The 17,509-nt window shown below is 44.5% G+C and overlaps 1 protein-coding gene across 8 annotated transcripts in view; it reads left to right on the plus strand.

Annotated features, from left to right (window-relative positions):
* The window catches only part of CNKSR3 (CNKSR family member 3), a 169,243-nt gene that overhangs the window by 66,941 nt on the left and 84,793 nt on the right, over positions 1 to 17,509 (plus strand). For 5 of the 8 annotated variants that reach the window (XM_059940960.1, XM_059940963.1, XM_059940955.1 and 2 more), the window contains one exon: positions 68 to 2,690. In XM_059940960.1, coding sequence (XP_059796943.1) covers positions 2,639 to 2,690 — 52 coding nt within the window. In that variant the 5' untranslated portion in view covers positions 68 to 2,638. The remainder of the gene's footprint in view (positions 1 to 67; positions 2,691 to 17,509) is intronic. The other 3 variants (XM_059940959.1, XM_059940957.1, XM_059940961.1) reach the window with 3 other exon arrangements.

Here is a 17,509-nt window from a genome sequence, read left to right on the forward strand (position 1 = left end):
CATGAAAATATCAAGTAAAATTCTGTGGCAAAATCATTAACAGTTGACTTTTTCTTCATAATTACAGGGACCATATGGCTCAATCTATTCATGTGATTCCAATGTAAGTATTGATAAATCCCCTTTCAGATTCAGGAATATCTTGGTTTGGAGATAAATTATGTGGTCACACTAATCATCATTAAAGATGATACAAAATACAGTGATTGCTGTTAACTAAAGTTGTGGGTAAGATTGGTTACATTTTCCAGTGACTCCAATGACAGATGTTAAGATGCTCCCTTCTTGCTTCCATAAAGAAAAGATGGTGAACAATTGACGTTATTAAGTTTTAAAAGTCATTTCTTTTCTGAAGGACAACTACGCCATCTGGAATTTTGTCATTGCCTTTACCAAGTTTCCTGGTCAACCAGCAACTCTTGCTCAAAAAATGACAACAAAAAATTATTGTATTTGATAACTGCATGTCTTTGTGTTGTTGTGGCACCTCTGCTGTAGATGAGTTGCATGGAAGGTGAGTCCGATGTTTCACTTTTTAAAGTAGGTTTCTTCTTCTTGGGTACTCCAGCTCACCACACTACGCAACAGACGCTTAGGCTTTCTGCTAGCCGTCCTTCCAACATGTGCATCCAAGTTGACCTGTATAAATAGTCCGTATCATACTAATTCAACAGATATTTCATGAATGAAGTGGCTGGCACACAGGAGGCATCCAGATATATATTCAGTGAATGAATAAATACGAACCGCACCTTTGACTCCCTGCTAGGTGGTACCAGCTAGGTGGTAGGAAGAGGGAGAGGAGAAAAAGCTCTATATAATATCAGGTAAGTTCTGCCTCCCAGGGCTTAACAGTCTCCAAGGGGAAGATGTAAATAAATAACGCAATGGAAGGTAAGAATCACTAAGTGCCAGAGCATCTGTGAGTGGGAGGTGGAGCTCACTGGGGCTGGAGAGGAGGGGGTGAAGTGAGGCTTGAAGGAGGAGAGGTAAGTATTCAAATTTAGGATTTTCCCCCAGTTCGGGGTTAACTCTGGCCCCCGACTGAGCCCCTGAAAGTAAAAGGGCCCTTCTGTCAGTCGCTGAAACTGCACACAGTATCTTTTTTTTTTTTTGGAGCTGGCTAACAACTTTCCCTTCACGATTGATGACTAATTCAAATGAGCATTAGCTCACTTTGCAAATATGAATATTACGGTATGGCAATATAGAACGCTAAAAGCTACCAGTTTAGTATGATTCATTTTAGTTGCAAAGTTGAAATATTGCAGTAGCATTAAAAGAGAAGTGAGTTACAGACATAGAGAACTGGTTGCCAAGGGGGAGGGGAGGTGGGAGAGGGATGGATTGGGAGTTTGGGATTAGCAGATGCAAACTGTTATATAGAGAATGGATAAACAAGGTCCTACTGTATAGCACAGGGAATTGTATTCAGTGTCCTGTGATAAACCGTAATGGGAAAGGATATGAAAAGGAATGTATATGTATATGTATAACTGAATCACTTTGCTGTAGAACAGAAGTTAACACATGGTAAATCAACTATACTTCAATAAAATAAATTTAAAAAGAAGTGAATTAGATTGTCACAATGTCATCCAAAATATAAATAAAATAAAATAATTTTCCCTTAAGAAATGTAAAAGGAGGAGGGCTTAATCGCATAGCAGTATTGACCCACAGCACTTAAAGCGAACAGAACGTGCAGGTCTCACTTTAGTTTTGATTTTATTATTACTTTTTTTAGTGCACTGTTGCTCACAGCCAGACAGCCTGTACTGCTACCAATAGGACCCAGGCCTCACCAAAGCCGACGGGCTCTGCAGGATGCACGCGTATCTACAACCCGCCCCCTGAGAAAGAAAGTCCGGCCCGGGCCACTCCGAGTGTGCGGAGACCCGCTGAGAGAGGGAAAGTAACCGGAGTCGGCTGGCCGGGCGGCCCCGCCCCCTCCCACGAGTTTCGCTGGGTGTCCGGCCCCGCCCCTTCTTTTATTCCGAGCGCGCAGGCTGGAGCTGGACCTTTGTAACCCGAGCGCGCTCGCTTTTCGCTCCTCCCCGCCCCGCTGCAGCCAGCCAGGGAGGCGCAGGAGGTGGGACCTGCGGGCGGGAAGACTCCGGACGCCGGCGCGCGAGGAGCGGGGACCCGGGAGAGCTCGCAGCCCAGAGGAGGAGCTGGAGGGGGAGCGGAGCGCGCGGCCCGAGAACCCGAGGCAGCGGTCCCGGCCGGAGGCGCAGAGGGGCGGCGGGGAGCAGCAAGGCCGGGAGAGTCCCGCTCGGAGCCGAGGCCGGGGGATCTGGGCTCACAGCCCCGAGTCTCAGCAGCTGCCGTCGCCCAGGAGCAGCAGCTGTGCCCGGGGTCCCGGCCGCGGCGGCCGCGGGAGGAGGAGGAGCTGCAGCTGGACGGTGGCAGCTGGAGGAGGAGCCGCGCCGCTGTCCCGTGCGCCGGGGAGAGGGCCGCGCCGCCCGGGCTGAGCCGCGCTGGGATGTCCCGCTGACCGCGGCAGCCATGCAGCCTTGACGGGGCGCTCGGGCGCGGGGACCAGCCGCGGGGCGCGCCCTCCCGGGAAGGGGCAACGGGCGCGGGCAGCAGGACTTCACCGCCGACTCCAGCCCCGCTGGGTGCCCAGCCATCCACCATGGAGCCCGTGACCAAGTGGAGCCCCAAACAAGTGGTGGACTGGACTAGAGGTGAGCGAGCCTGGGGGGGGGGGGTGGCCCGGCGTCTCCGACCCCGGGCATCGGCTGGCGGGGAGCTGGGGTAGGGGGTGCTCAGCCCTTCCTGCAGGTGAGGAGCGTTGAGAGCGCAGCGCGGTGACAATGCAAACTTCTTCCCACTGGCTTGTGCGCCCCTAGCTCTTGTGCCTGCTTGCGGGGGTGCGAGTGGTGACAAGCCGAGGAGAGGCCCATCTTGAAACCGGGGGCGGGGTAGGGGTGGCCTCTGAATGGAGGGAGGGGGCCGGGCGTGCGGATCTCGGACGCGGGGGCGCCCTCCCTGCCCTTCCCGGCGCCCCGGCTGCCTGTCCCGGGGCGCAGAGGCACAAGGCGCCTTTGTGTGGGTGACTCCCCTCGGACGTCGTCAGCGCCGCCTGCCCAGAGCAGTTCGCAGGCGTGACGAGGCGGTTGGACAGGTAAAGGGAGACCCCGGCGGCTCGGCGAGCCTCCCTGTTTTTGTCGGAGAGGGAGGGAGGGCAGCGCAAGAACCAACACTGAGGCATTCGCGCCGGCGACGAGCCTTGAGCCAGACTCCCTGGGACTCGGCGACTTTCGCTCCGGGAAGGCGCCAGTACCCCCGGTGGCGCCGCATTTTTAGGCCATATTTAAACCCTGGGAAGAAGTCGTCTGACTGCTTGGAACCTTTTCCCTGAGTTATGCCGTCATTGGGATGAGGGAAGGCAGTGGGTTGGTTGGACAGGCGGCCGGTGGTAGAGCAGGGGTGGCTGGAAGCTTGGACTCCGAGCTGTCACGGTTACTTTTAAGTACCTGCCAAGACTTCGAGGGAAAAGTGACGGAGGTTCCTCAAGCCTCTTTGAACCCTTTCAAGAGAACAAGCCCTCCAAGAACAACCAGTGTTTTGGTGGGCTTCTCACCCCCCTCCCAACTCAGCATCTCTCTGTTTCAAGTTACTTTTTTTTTTTTTTTTTACTTTATTCTATCTGCTCTTCCAGGTGAGGGGAATGGTGTCCTTTCTCAATAATAATAACTAGAATTGTATAGCGCGTTACGGTTTGCTAAGAGCTCTCTCTCTGTTATTAACCTTGGTCTTCAGTAAGCCTGAGAGGTAGGTAAACACTGGTAAGATCAGGTCATCTTTCTAACTGTCTCACCCATGGCTGCGGCATCACAAACACTGGTCATCTCTGCATCTCATTTCTCATGCCTGCGTAGTACACACAGACCACGTGGAATGGGATGTCCCCGATGTATGGGAGGTATGGCACGTGCCAGCGGGGTATGTCTGACCATTTCCTGCTCCTTTGGGAGAAGGGACAGGGTACATCGCTCCTGAGAAGAGGTTTGCCCAGGGACCAAAATTTCCTGGGCTCTTATTTAAAACAAACATGAAAACACCAAGTACTTGTACATTGAGTAACGTGTAAACAGCAATGTCACTGCTTGATACGAAACATAAACTTAAAAGCTATGAAGACCCAGATCCTATTTTGAAATGGGGTGTGTTCCCCCATTCAAGATACTGCTAGGTCCCCTGTCTAGCGACTTGCCCAGTCTGAGTTGGTTGATCTATTTTACCAGTGTATCCATCATAGAAGCAAACTAAGAAACTGATGACTTCAGCAGTTTTTGACCTCAAGAGCTGCTCTGTCCAAAATGGTAGCCAGACCACAAGTGGCTTTTGGGTCCTTGAAATACGGCTGGTCCACATTGCCATGTGCTGTAAGTGTAAAATACACACTCGTGTGAAAAACAGCATATAAACTATCTCATTGCTAGTTTTTTATACTTATTACATGTTGAAATAATATTTTGATATATTGGGGTAAGTAAAGTTTATTCCTAAAATTAACTTCACCTATTTATTTTTACCTTCTGAAAGGTGGCTCCTAAAAAATTTAAAATTACACAGGCGGCTGACTTTTGCAGCTCACATTATATTTGTACTGGACAGTACTGCTCCTGAGTAAAAGAAAGGGTTACAATTTATCACTCTGGCTTTTCTGAGCCACTGCCAGCCTACTTGATAAGGTACAACCAGAAAACCAGTAACAGGCAAACAGGGAGATTATGGAGTGAGATCTTCACACCCTCAAGATTGGTGTCCTTTTTTTTTTTTGGTCTCTCTTGGGATTGGGAGAGGAGAAGCATAAATTCACATCCTGTTATGTTTGTTTAGCATTTAAGTCAGAGCATATTAAACTGTTTTTGGTATCCTGTTGCCTTGACATTGTGACTTAGTTGAGATCGCTTTCACTCAGGGAAAGTATTCTACTGACCTGAAAGAGGAATTATGGGTGGTTCAGTATCTTGGTGTCTGGCGCGTTGGATACTGATTAGGTTACATACCTGTGGCTAGTACGTGGCAACTTTATATAAAATGCTTGTGCCCTTTTGGACCCTTAAGTACAGCCTCATCGAATGACCTGGATACTTTTTGTGTTAGAATCTAGAGAAGAGAAAAGGAGGAAGTGTGTGGCGAACTCTTAGACGAGAGGCTACATTCTCCCAAATTGGGTGACACATTACTTGAATATTTCTCATAGTCATGATGTGAAAATATCAACTTTTTAATGAACTATTGGCTTATGCAAACTTGTTTGCTTATAGGACTATTTTTAGCTGTCTTTGCTAACCTCCCTGCCTAACCCCCATTTTATAAATACATCCTACTGATAAGCAGCTCTTCTTGTAGATTGCCACTCTTGGCATTGCATGAGTGTGGCAGTGGTGATCGTGAGCACTGTAGAAAGCCTTAGATTTAAAACTGTCTAAATTCGGCCACAACCTCTAGCTTGCTCTCATGTTGATGTTATTAGGCAGATGAATATATTAGGAAAAAGGTTGCTGTCTACAGAATGAAGTAATTCATCTGGCTTTTATTATTATTACTATTTATTATAATTTTTATTTGTATTAATCCCAAGCTCTAGCAACACCAATGTTATGATATTAGTAGATCTTCAGTGCATGTTAGCGCAGGTCTAAGCATTGTACAAGTGTTAGCTCATTTAAATGCGTAAACACCCTTTGAGGTAGGAACTATCATTTCCATTTTGCAGTTGAGGACACCGAGGCATAGGAAGGTTAAGTACTTTGACCAGTGTCACACAGCCACGAAGTGACAGAGCAGCGTTTGACCCCAGACAGTTTGGCTTCATTTCCTTCCATCTTCTTGGGAAGTTCTTCCCAGGGTCACCCCCAGAGGATGCTCTCATCTTCACCACATGGATGAATAGACCATCAGGATCCCTGTGATGAGTTATAGATCATGTGTTACTGGAGGAGAGTCATTCGCTATATGTGTGTCTTATTCTACCTATTCCGTATATGTCAGGAAGGTTATTTGTTAATCAAATTAATTCATAGTTTCATGGCACCTTGCCTTCTAGATGCTTTGGTGAAGGCTTTTGCAAAGCAGATGAACTTTTACAATGTGTATCAGGCAAGAATAGGGTCAGCTGCATATAACAGAAAACCCAGTTTTTGGTGGACTCTCCAAATGAGAGTTTTGATTTTTCCTTGGAAAAGAAGTCTGGAAATAGGGAATTCAGGATTGTGTGGGGTTTCCGTGGTGCCATCAGGACTCCAGGCTGCTTTTGTCATCCTGTTTAGCCATTCTGAGCAGGGGGCTGAACCCTTTATGCCAAACACCTCCGTGCAGGATGGCTGCTCCGCCACCAGGATCACGTTCTTGTTCCAGGCTGGAGAAAGGAGACCCAGAGGAGACAAAACACTGGTGGTAGCCAAGTCTTCCCCTTCAAAGAGCTCTCCTAGAGGTTCCATCAAATGACTTGGCTTACATCGTAGTTGCTACAGCTGCCACGTGACTACCTCATGCTACAAGGGAAGCTGGTCACTGTAGTTTTTTTTAAAGTTTCGTACACTGTGGCCTTGAAAAAAATTTGGAGTTTATTCAGTAAGGAAGAGGGGGAGAATAGATATTGGTAGGCAGCCAGTAGTGTCTGACATACAGTAATTTACATGTCCTGATATTCATAGATCAGCTCTCAAAGTAGGACACATGTCACAATTTCCCACTTCCCTCAAGCCCATGGGTCCGCCTTGTTTTAGAAATAGTGTTGTATTTTCATCCCTGTTAAGTTTTCTCAGGTCAGAACCCTAAGCTGATTATGAGGTCTTTGTCTCTAAGCCTGATTTTTTTTTCTTGTTATATTTAATATGCTCATTTCATTTACAAAGATGTTTCATTGAAAACAGTTAATTGCAACTTTATGGTAAATAATTAAATTAAAAAATTCACATCTGGAGTTCCTTGTAACAATGGGAAAAGTTGGAAAGAGTCTGGCTTAAAGCCAAATCATTCGAAGCTTGATTTAAATATTAGAAGTTGCGTTGTAAAATGCCGCGTCCCAAGTTGTGTTCCTGCTTTCAGGCCATTGGAGTGTCTTCAGCAAGGAGAAAGGGTTACTGGTTTCTCCCTGCAGCCCCGTGCGTCCAGCCCTTGGTCATTGATCGGTCTGCGACGGACAGTCTCGAAATAAGTGTGTTTGTTGTTGAGAGAGCACATCTATAAAACCAGCTTTAGTCCCAGAACAGAAGTCTCTCTGGCCACCTTCTGGTGCTGACGGTGTGGTTAATGTTTCCCCATCACCAACCAAGAGGAAAGGGAGCTTTCTTGTTTGAGGTCTGAGCATGTGCTCAGGACATCTGCTCATTTTCTATATCTGGCCGTGGGCACTGCTTTTTTCCTGATGTGTCTGTAACATGTGGCAGGTCAGCAGTTTTAAAGTGCCTCACTATCTGGTCACAGAGGAGCTGGAGTTCCCTTGTTAACGGTAGAGATCTTGTTCGTGGCTGGTCAAAGGCCAGTTCTTTTTGTCGTTCTGATTCCAGTTAGGTTGTCCTTCTTCCTTTAGCCTCTAGGGTCGCTGGAAAAGGGAGGTCGTTTCTTTTGGCAGTTGTAGGTCCACCATTTGGCTATAGGTCAAGAACTCTTTTCTTTAGTCCAATTTCTTGCCAGTTCTATCTCCTGGACTCCAGCCACAGAGTTTTCTTAATCATAATAATAGAAAAACATTCATTGAAGTATTTATTATGTATCAGACACTGGGCTAAGTGCTTTATTTAGACTCCCTCGTTTACTCCTCAGAAAACCTGGTGAGGTGTGCGAACAATTATTAGCCCGTATTAAAGGCGAAGAAACTAAAGCAGAGACGGGGAGCCTCTGGTCTCGTGCTGATGGGCGGTGGCGCTCTTAAATGCTGTCCTGTCCTCCATCACTTCATCGCTTCTGTGGCTTGTACCAGGCATTGGAACTTAGAGGTGAGAGTGTGGGCTCTGGAATCAGTCTCTGGCTTTGTATCCCGGTACCACCTCTGCCTGTGTGATCTTATGTAAGCTCTCAATAAATTACTGCTTGTTTTTATTGCTTCCTCTCCTCTTTTATCCTACAGCTCCAGGACATAAATTACTCTCTCTGAGCCGCGTGGTCTGTCATAAGGTTGATTCTTACCATCCAGGGACACCAGTCAGTGCCGTGGAGATTTCCCTTCCGTTTGTCAACCACTCAGAGGACCCGGGGTGGGACTTGCAGCTGGTCAGGAAGGTTCTTGTTTTTGTTTTTTGCTTTTTCTATGTTGATATTTTATTAAATTCTTTACGTTTTATACTCACAACAATACTATTGCATCCTCTGTGCAAAGTAAATTCTAGGTGTATCTAAAGCTTAATTATAAGAGCAAACTTAAAAATATTAGAACAAGTATACGAAGGACTCTATTAATTCCTCTTAGGCAAATTTCTTTTAAAAATACTAAGAAGCAGAAATAATAAAAAGTGACGAGACAGACAGATGCCCAACAAGTATATAAAAGGATGCTCAACATCACTAATCAGGGGAAGGTTCTTGGTGAGCTGAGTGGTAGATGCCTCTTGCCAATATCCTGAGCCCTCTTGGGGTAAATAAGTTCAAACTGTATTTTGTCAACTTTTTTCTTATAGTCACTGGACTTCCAGTGAGCATGGCGTTAGGACTGGCTCTTGCTTTGGACCGTTGACCCCTCTGTGGCACCTGGTCCATGACTAGTGGTACCCGCATCTCCCGGGAGCTTGCTGGAGATGCAGAAGCACAAGCCTGCTAAGTCTGCATTCTAACAAGATCCCCTGGTGATCCATGGGCACATTGCAGCTTGAGAAGCTCTGCTCCAGCAGCCGCTGCAAACGCGTTTTCCCACTTTGCTGGTAGGTCCTGCTGTCTGATCTGACATGGGCTCCACCTATTTTATTTAAGTTCCCTGGTGACGACACTTGACTTGGCCACTAATTAAAACAGAAAAGCAATCTTAGGGAGTGTGCTTATATTTATATATTTATAAGCACCACCTAGCAACAACATCAGGTGATTCTCTGTAAACTAAATGAGACATTTCCCTTGAGCTGTCTTCCATATTTCTTGGGATTTGAAGAGTTCTCATAACAATCCTTTTTTTTTTTAAAGCCAAGTAAGAAGAAGGGAGTCATGGGGTGGTCAGTGGGCTTGTGTGGTTGAAGTGTGTTCTCAGGATCCTTAGGTGGACTTTGGAGGATGAGCTGGGCTTTTGGCCAGTCACATGGTCCTGTAGTCTGGGACTGCACCGGGTTTACCAAACTTAGATGATTTTGGGGGGGAGATTTCATTGTTGCTGGAAAGTGACACTGAATGTCATTCAGGGCGGTTCTCAAAATTTGGAAGTACGTGCTGTGCCGAGGCCGGGTGTCTGAGTTCTGTGTCGGTGGAGATTGGGAGGTGACCTCTCCTTGTTCAGACCTCACCTGCATGCTTCCCTTTTGCGTTCACATCATTGCGGAGAGCTGCGGGTACCTCAGTTTTCTGTCTTGCTGTTTCTGTGTCACCGCCTCGATGTTTGTTCATTCCAAGCCTGTTGTGTTCTAGCTCTGGGACATCTATGTTCTCACCTCCTTTTCCTCTTTGCTTTCATTTTGGGAGGTTTCTGGTGTTTTCACCACTGGTATAGCCATTATCTAGGCTTTAAAGCAAGTTTTATTTACACAAGCTCTTCCATGTTTGTTCTCATCTGATATTTTCACAAGCCCGAGAGGAGCACAGTGAAGGCCCAGTGAGGATAGAGGCTTTCGGACATGAAGTCAGTTGTCCAAGGTCAGAAGGCCAGGAGTTGGGACCACACTCCACAGGCTTCTGTTCTCTTGTTCTGTGCAGCCCCTGGTTCCTCCTGTGGTCAACATGGTGCTTTTCGTTCTCTCTTCATCAAGTGTCGGGAGGGGCAACCTCAAAGAACTTTTGACTTTTGTGTTCCCTGATTATCCCTTCAGGGTTTACACTCCTGGGATACATTCCTTTTCTATCTGTTTCTTTTTTTTTCTTTCTTTCTTTCTTTTTTTTAATTACACAGCTTAAGCAGGACCCTACGTATTCTGAACCTGACCTTTTAGCATTTGAGACACTTATTGACAGTTATTTATTTTTATTGTAGTTTGTTGACTGTGTTGTATTGTTTCAGAATGCTACTCAGTAATGAATCATTTCTCTTTTTGACTCTCTTAATCTAATTTTTATTTTATCTTGAGTGTCATATGGCAGATTTTTTGTCTGGTACAATTAACATTTCTATTTGGTGGAATCACATCCATCCATCCATCCATTTAACTTTCTTAAACGATTTTTATGGCTTCATTTCCTGCTTGCCTTTGATTCTTCACAGCATTTTCATTTTAACTGCTGAGGGAGAGATTGGGCATGGTGAATAACACACAGGCTTTGGAATAAAATAGAGCTGGATTCAGATTCTGTATTTTTTTAAAAAAATTTTTATTGAAGTGTAGTTGCTTCACAACAGATTCTGTATTTGATACTAACCGATTTGAAAACTTAGTAAAGTATCTTAACTTCCCCAAGCCTGCCTTAGGTTTCTCATTTGTGAAATGTGACTGGTAATTAACTCACAGTGTTTTTGTTAGAATTAAAAGAGGTAACGTAGGGAAAGCATTTTGCATAATGTATGGCATATAAATGTTCACAAACTCATTATTGATTAATTCATAATAACTCCAAGTTAATATGTAGTATAATTGGATTATTGTTGCTTAAATATTTAATGCTGTTGTGGCTGATAGTCACCTTTCACATGTTTACTAATAATTTACGACAATTCCATCCTTCTCTGTATTGGTGGATAGATGGTGAGTTAAATTAACTCTGTTTTTTGTCTTCTCCTTGTTGTTTCCTGGGACACTTTTCCCTCACTTCCTTTGAGGACCTCGTATGTCCTGGAGGAAGGTGGCGCCATGGAAAGGTTTAGTAGTAGTTCTCTTGGAGACAGCTTCGGAGGAACACTTTCCTCGATGACAAATTCCACCCTGTAGTAATGAGAGAGTTTCATTCATTCAACAGGTGATTACTGAGGACCTACTAAGTTCAGGTATTGTTCCAGGTGCTGGAAATCCAGCTGTGTTCTAGGTGCAGGGTTCCAGCTTGGTCCCTCCTTTAACATGGTAGATGTGGGGATGACAAACAACAATACCAAAACCACCACCACAACAAAACAGATGAACAAGAAAATATTCGCTAGTGATAAGTGCTAAGAAGAAAGTAAAGCAGAGAGGTGAGGGAGAGTGACCAGGTGGGAGACTTCTTGGGATGGTGTCACTGGGGAAGCTTCTCTGAGAAGATGACACTTGGGTATGAATGACAAGAAGGAACCAGCCATTGGAAAATTAGGGGGAAGAGCATTGTAGGCAGAAGGCACAGCCAGTGCAAAGGCCCTGAGGTGCAAATGAGCTTGGAGTGTTTGAGGAAAGGAAGCGCAGTGGCGTCATGAGGAGCAAGGACGGTGGGGTTGTGATGGGTGGGGTGAGAGACACAGCTGTCAGATCATGGAGGGTCTCATAAGTCTTGGACAGGCATTTGCAACATTTTCTCATCATGAAAAGCAGGGGAGTGACATGATCTGATTTGGGTTCTTGGGGCAGAAATGAGTTTAGGGAGCCCAGATGGAAGGCATTGCAGTATTCTGGAGATGATGGTGTCTTGCACGAAGGTATTGGTGGTTCTAGCATTTGTGAAGCCAAGTTCTAGGTAGAGTTGGTTCACTGATAGCTTCACATCCAGATAATTTAAAAATTATATTTGAACTTGGGGTGTAGATTCATTTTTTTCTTTCTCTGCCAGGGTTAAGAGCTCTCCCTGCCCTTCCCTCATCCTGATTACTCTCTTCTCGTTTAAGAGGGAGAGCACAATCTGTCTTTCTGCGTTCACATGCTTTGTTTACGTCATTGTTCTCTTCTGGCACATTTTGCAGGGAGCTCCAGTTTCTGAAGCTGTTTATTCATCTATGAATAGGGTTTTTGTGAAAGTGGACTTAGCCTAGTTTGTTTTCTTTGACATCAGATGGCTGATGGAACAGTTTTTAACCTGGGATCAGAAGGGCAGATGCAGTTGTGTTTACTAGAGCAAAACAGTTCCTTAGAATGCAGATCAGTAGTTGTCAAAACTAGAAAGTCTTTTTATGAAAACGAAAAATAGTTGAGTCAAAGGAACTGGTCAATAGATCGAATTTAAAATACTTTGCTCTGCTGATAGACTGTCCTAATTTTACTTTGGAAAATAGAGTCATCATTTTTTGATTGAATAGATGGTATTTTGAGAAATTTCAACAGGTAGGAGTTGAACACATTTTTTTTTTTTTTTTTTTTTTAACACTCGATGCATCGCTTATCAACAGGGTAGGAGTGAGTGGGAGAGAATCGAAGGTTGGTAGGTTTATATTAGAATAACCTAGAAACTTTACAACACACACCTCATGTCACCCCCTATAGGGAGAGTATCTTTCAGACTTTTAGAGGAAAAACCCCTATGTGTCATCAAGCAGAAAAGGCAGTGATTATGATCATCTGAATCATGCTTTCCTGAGGAAAACCTTTCAGTGAAAAGAAACACTCTATTTCCTATTTTCAGAGATTTGCAGCAGAAGGGAAATTCAGTGCTTTTGGGTTTAGGAGTGGATGTGCGTACATGAGTGTGTGTGTCTGTGTGTGTTTACGTGTTTCTAACTTTAACCTGTGTTAACTGAACAGATTTTCATGTTCTCAGGGTAATTTTATATTACCGTGTCTTAGGGAGAATCAAGTCAAAAGTCTACCTGGAATATGACCTTTGAAACAGGAAAACTAGCTTAATGTGTAGAGTGGAACGGATTTCACGAGGCACCATCTTAACATGGATTCCAACTGGAGTCTTAAACTAACCATGAGCCGATGACAGAGCTGTGAGTAGCGTTTATGAAAATGGCTGTCTACACTAAAGCCTGAAATTGTTGGTAATAAGTGTTAAATAAAAAACACAAATACTGCTTGTGAGTAAGACATCTAAAGACAGATGGTATGAAGTGGTTTGGTTACAAGCACCCCTAGGCCAAGTTGAAGAATCTCATTTAAAACTGATCTGTAAAGAAAGACTCTTTTTGGATGTGGAGAAACTCTTTGTTCTTATTTGGCGCCATCTAATCGGGATACTTAATGAGCACCTGTAAATCTATGACAATTGTCCCTGACTCCTGATGTTTTTAAACTGAGATTTTCAAGAAACCCTTTCCCAGCCACATATATGTGGCTCAACATCTTGTCACCGTTGTTCTTGAACTTCCTCTTTTTTTTTTTTTTAGTGTTTGCAAAGTGTAATCTACTTTGTTTTAAACAAATATACACATTTAAAACCTAGATCCTGTTTTAATTGTCAGTTTTGTAAAATATTTTATTGAAGTATAGTTGATTTACAATGTCATGTTTAATTTCTGCTGTACAACAGAGTGACTTAGTTATACATATACATTGATATACTCTTTTTCATATTCTTTTCCATTATAGTTTATCACAGGATATTGAATATAGTTCCTTTTGCTATACAGTAGGACCTTGTTGTTTATCCATGGACCTTCCTTTTTCAACATTAGAGCTTAGACATATAAATTCTCAGGCCCCATCCCAGACTCACAGAATCAGAAACTCTGGGGGTGGGATGCAGGAAGCTGTGGTCCCTCAGTGATTCTAGTGCTGGCTAAAATTTGAGGACCACCAGTCTATACCACTCGTGTGGAGCCTAGAAAAATAAATAATGTATGTCAGACCATCCCTCATAATTCTTGTCTGCAGTTGGTTTTCAGCTAATACATAGTGATTGAGTAGAAAGGAGAACTTTTCTAGTAGGGACAGTTGTTGCATATTTCCGTAGGTGCATTAATGCACTGAGGTCTGTAAGTGTCCTTCCCACAGAGTGGGCAGGGAAGAGTTAAAGCCTTTGTCCCCATGGGCTCCTAGACAGCTGCGCCACCCCAGGCCCAGGGGACCCTTTTGCTGTGTACCTCTGTGAGTGTTCAGCCCCAGGAAGACAGAATGAGGGGAATGTTTCACGGTCTGAAGGGACCTGTTTAGGTTTTGTGTGGGATTTCCAGGCCTCACTCTCACAGAAGAGTAGAATGTGACACCCCGTCCCCCATTCCATCTGAGGGAGAGTGGATAGTTGTTCTCTTTCACGTAGCACTCAGGTTTTGGCTTTGAACAATGCATGCAGCTGCAAAGAGAAATGAGAGGAAGAAAAAGCAGAAGACAGAAATACTCAGAGTGGCAAATATGCTGCAGTCCAAGGTGAAAAGCTCTTTTGTTTTAGTTCATGGACATCGAATCAGTGCAGATGGAGTTTGAGAGTTCCCCATTTCCCACCCCTCCACCCCGCCTCCCCACCCCCCGCCCCCTACGCAGTCGACAAAGGCCAAGAGGGTCCAAAATAAAAAAGCTGCTACAGACGTGAACACTGAGGACCAGGAATGGCCCTGAGACTTGCAACAAGAGTTGCAAACTTAGACGCCTACAGGGACCAGGAGGCAATGTCAGAAATTGAAATGTAGGGGCAACTGAGACAGTAGGGAGTGGTGGAGACTGTGGCAAACTCAAAGATACATGGACTGCTCAGTTTCTGCTGACTATGGGCCTACAGTTTCTAGAATCTTATGCTTCTTTGTTGTTGTTCTTGTTGTTTTCCAATGAAGTTGGGTGTCTGTATTTCCTTGTGACATTTTCCAGTTTTTAGAAATCTGTCAACAGTTTTTTTTTGGTATAGGCCAAGCATAACATATCTGTGGGCTGGTGTGTTGATTCCCTCTGTGGACAGCTGTGGTCAGGTTTGTCTTAGTGAGAAACAGACGTATAATATGTGAATACAAGTAGCCGTAGAGCAACTCATTAATTACTTAGTAAATCTGTTTGTTAACCTATAATTTCATTTTGCTACTTAACTAATTACCTTATTTCTAAAATTGTAACATGTAACTCCCTACAGGTATTGTTAAGCCAGAAATACTGATGCCTTGATGAACCCAGCAGGCCACTGAGTAGTTACTCTTCAGTGTAAAAGCAAGAATTTGGCTTCTTCTGAGTGAGTTTACTTTGCCACTCACTGGCTGTGTGGTACTGGTCCCTGACAGGAACTGTTTCTGTTTGTACAGAAAGATTCTATGTATAAGATAAAGCATATACCTTGGAAATAAGGTATGTGCTCCTAACTTCCGTGCTGGCTTGTGGGGTCCTGTTTGAAATAGTAAGTTATCAGTTTACTCAAGGTCTTTCTATCTTCCTGGTGCTCTGAATTGGGAGACAAAACAAACAGGAAAAGCACTAGTTTTAGTACTTAAACTGGAGTGGTACTGAACCCAGGATACAATCTGCAAAACTTCTCAATAAAAATCTCAGAATGTTGGGCTTCCCTGGTGGCGCAGTGGTTAAGAATCCGCCTGCCAATGCAGGAGACACGGGTTCGAGCCCTGGCCCTGGAAGATCCCACATGCCACAGAGCAACTAAGCCCGCAAGCCACAACTACTGAGCCCACGTGCCACAACTACTGAAGCCTGTGCGCCTAGAGCCCATGCTCTGCAACAAGAGAAGCCATCGCAGTGAGAAGCCCGCGCACCACAATGAAGAGTAGCCCCCGCTCACGCAACTAGAGAAAGCCTGCACGCAGCAATGAAGACCCAACGCAGCCAAAAATAAATAAATAAATAGATAAATAAATAAACCAATAACTTAAAAAAAAATTTCAGAATGTTTTAACTTTTCAGCTTGTTTTGTAAGTGAACAGTCCATATGTGTGTCTATATACACATACACACATATAAGTATACAGACTATATTTACATATATACACACACAGGTATTTTCATTATGGATGATATTTTGTTAAACCTTCATGAGGTGTTTCTTTCAACCATTTATTCCCTTTAAAAACTTAAAATGAAAAAATATATAGATTTCCTTTTTAGTACCAGTTCCTCCGCTTCATGCTAGGAGCAAAAAGATGAATTAGATGTAAACAAAGCCTGTCATGAAGAAGCACACGCCTTGGTGAGGGAGGCAGCAGTTAGCAGGTGACATTTACTGAGATTTCTTACGTGCTCGGCCCTTGCTATGGCTTTTCGTGAATTATCTCGTTTAGTCCTCACAATACTTGTTTGACGGCAGCACTTTTATCGTCTTCATTTCAGAGTTAAGGAGGCCAGGCCCTGACCCCTCTGAGGTTGTGTACACAGTAGATGGGGTTTGAGTCAAGAAACGTTTGATTCTAGAACCTGACCTTACCTGGCTGCTCTTGGGTAGGCACCGACGTAAGTTCGTCCTGATAGTAAGTTTTGAGGGCAAGAGGAGAGCACTGATGTTATTAACAGTATGGTCTGAATTGCTCTACTTGAATTTAACCTGTAATTTTACCACTCGATAAAAATAATTGTAGGGAATACTGTATCTATATTTTTTTCTCTTTTTAATATTTGATAGGGTGACTGGAAATGGAAGAAGAGGGATTTAAAAATATACTTAATAGGGATTATGCACTTTTGGATAGTCAATGTTTTCAAGTTCTAGTTTTGCCTAAGTTAAATTTCCGAGATTGTATGAACATATATGTACAAAGACTAGAAGGAAATATATTACAATACCAGCATTGGTTCTCTATGGATGATGGAATTAGAGACGGTTTTTGTTCTCTTGTTTGTACATTCTAGGGTAATCAGATGATTTTCCTACTATATTCAGAGCCAGGGCTCCTTTCTGCTTGGCCTCATCCTTAGGCTGCTGGGGACTCAGAAAGGCCATAAAGGGCCTCATGGGAGAGAATGTGGGACTCACTTTCCTGTCTTTCTCACCAGGATCTTGAACCCTTAAGTTTGGCAGCCTTAGCGGTTCTTTCTTACCTTCCAGCTGCTAGTCCATCTTTTAAAAAATTTCATTTTTAGTCTTATGGGTTGGTTTGATATGTGTTAATCCAGCACAGCCAGATGTGTCCAGCCATGATGCTTGAATGCAAGACATAGGGTGTTGGCACTTAGATTTTAGTGGGCCTGAGAGTCACTCACTAATAAGGGTCAAATGATTCCCGGCCCTAACTCCCCAGAGCCTGCTGCCGTAGGTGTGGGCGTAGGTGACGCCCTGGTGGCTGGGTGCTTAGCAGGCAGCCCGTGAATCTTTTTCAGGTGTTCTGTGGACCGCAGTTTGAGAGCCACTGACTTTTAGGAAGTTTGTACTTAATTCAGTGGATAATGGAGAAATGATAGAGGGGTTTGAAAGGAGGCGTGTTGCTGGCAGAACTGTGGGATGTAGGGAGGGCTTTGCAGGCAGGAGTGATTGGAATCTGAGAGACCAGCTCTGGGAGGCGTTTGGGGTGGTCTCTTGGAGAGAGTTGAAGAGGCCTGAGTGAGAGCAGGGGCCTTGAGAGGGAGAGAGACGGGGGCAGGGCTGCCGAGAGAAGCACCGCCCACGAGTGTTCCAGAAGCCTTGGCAGGGTCTGCATGTGAGAGTGGAGAGAAGGGGACTTTCA

The sequence above is a fragment of the Balaenoptera ricei genome, chromosome 12, assembly GCF_028023285.1.
Source record: "Balaenoptera ricei isolate mBalRic1 chromosome 12, mBalRic1.hap2, whole genome shotgun sequence".
Lineage (NCBI taxonomy): Eukaryota > Metazoa > Chordata > Mammalia > Artiodactyla > Balaenopteridae > Balaenoptera > Balaenoptera ricei.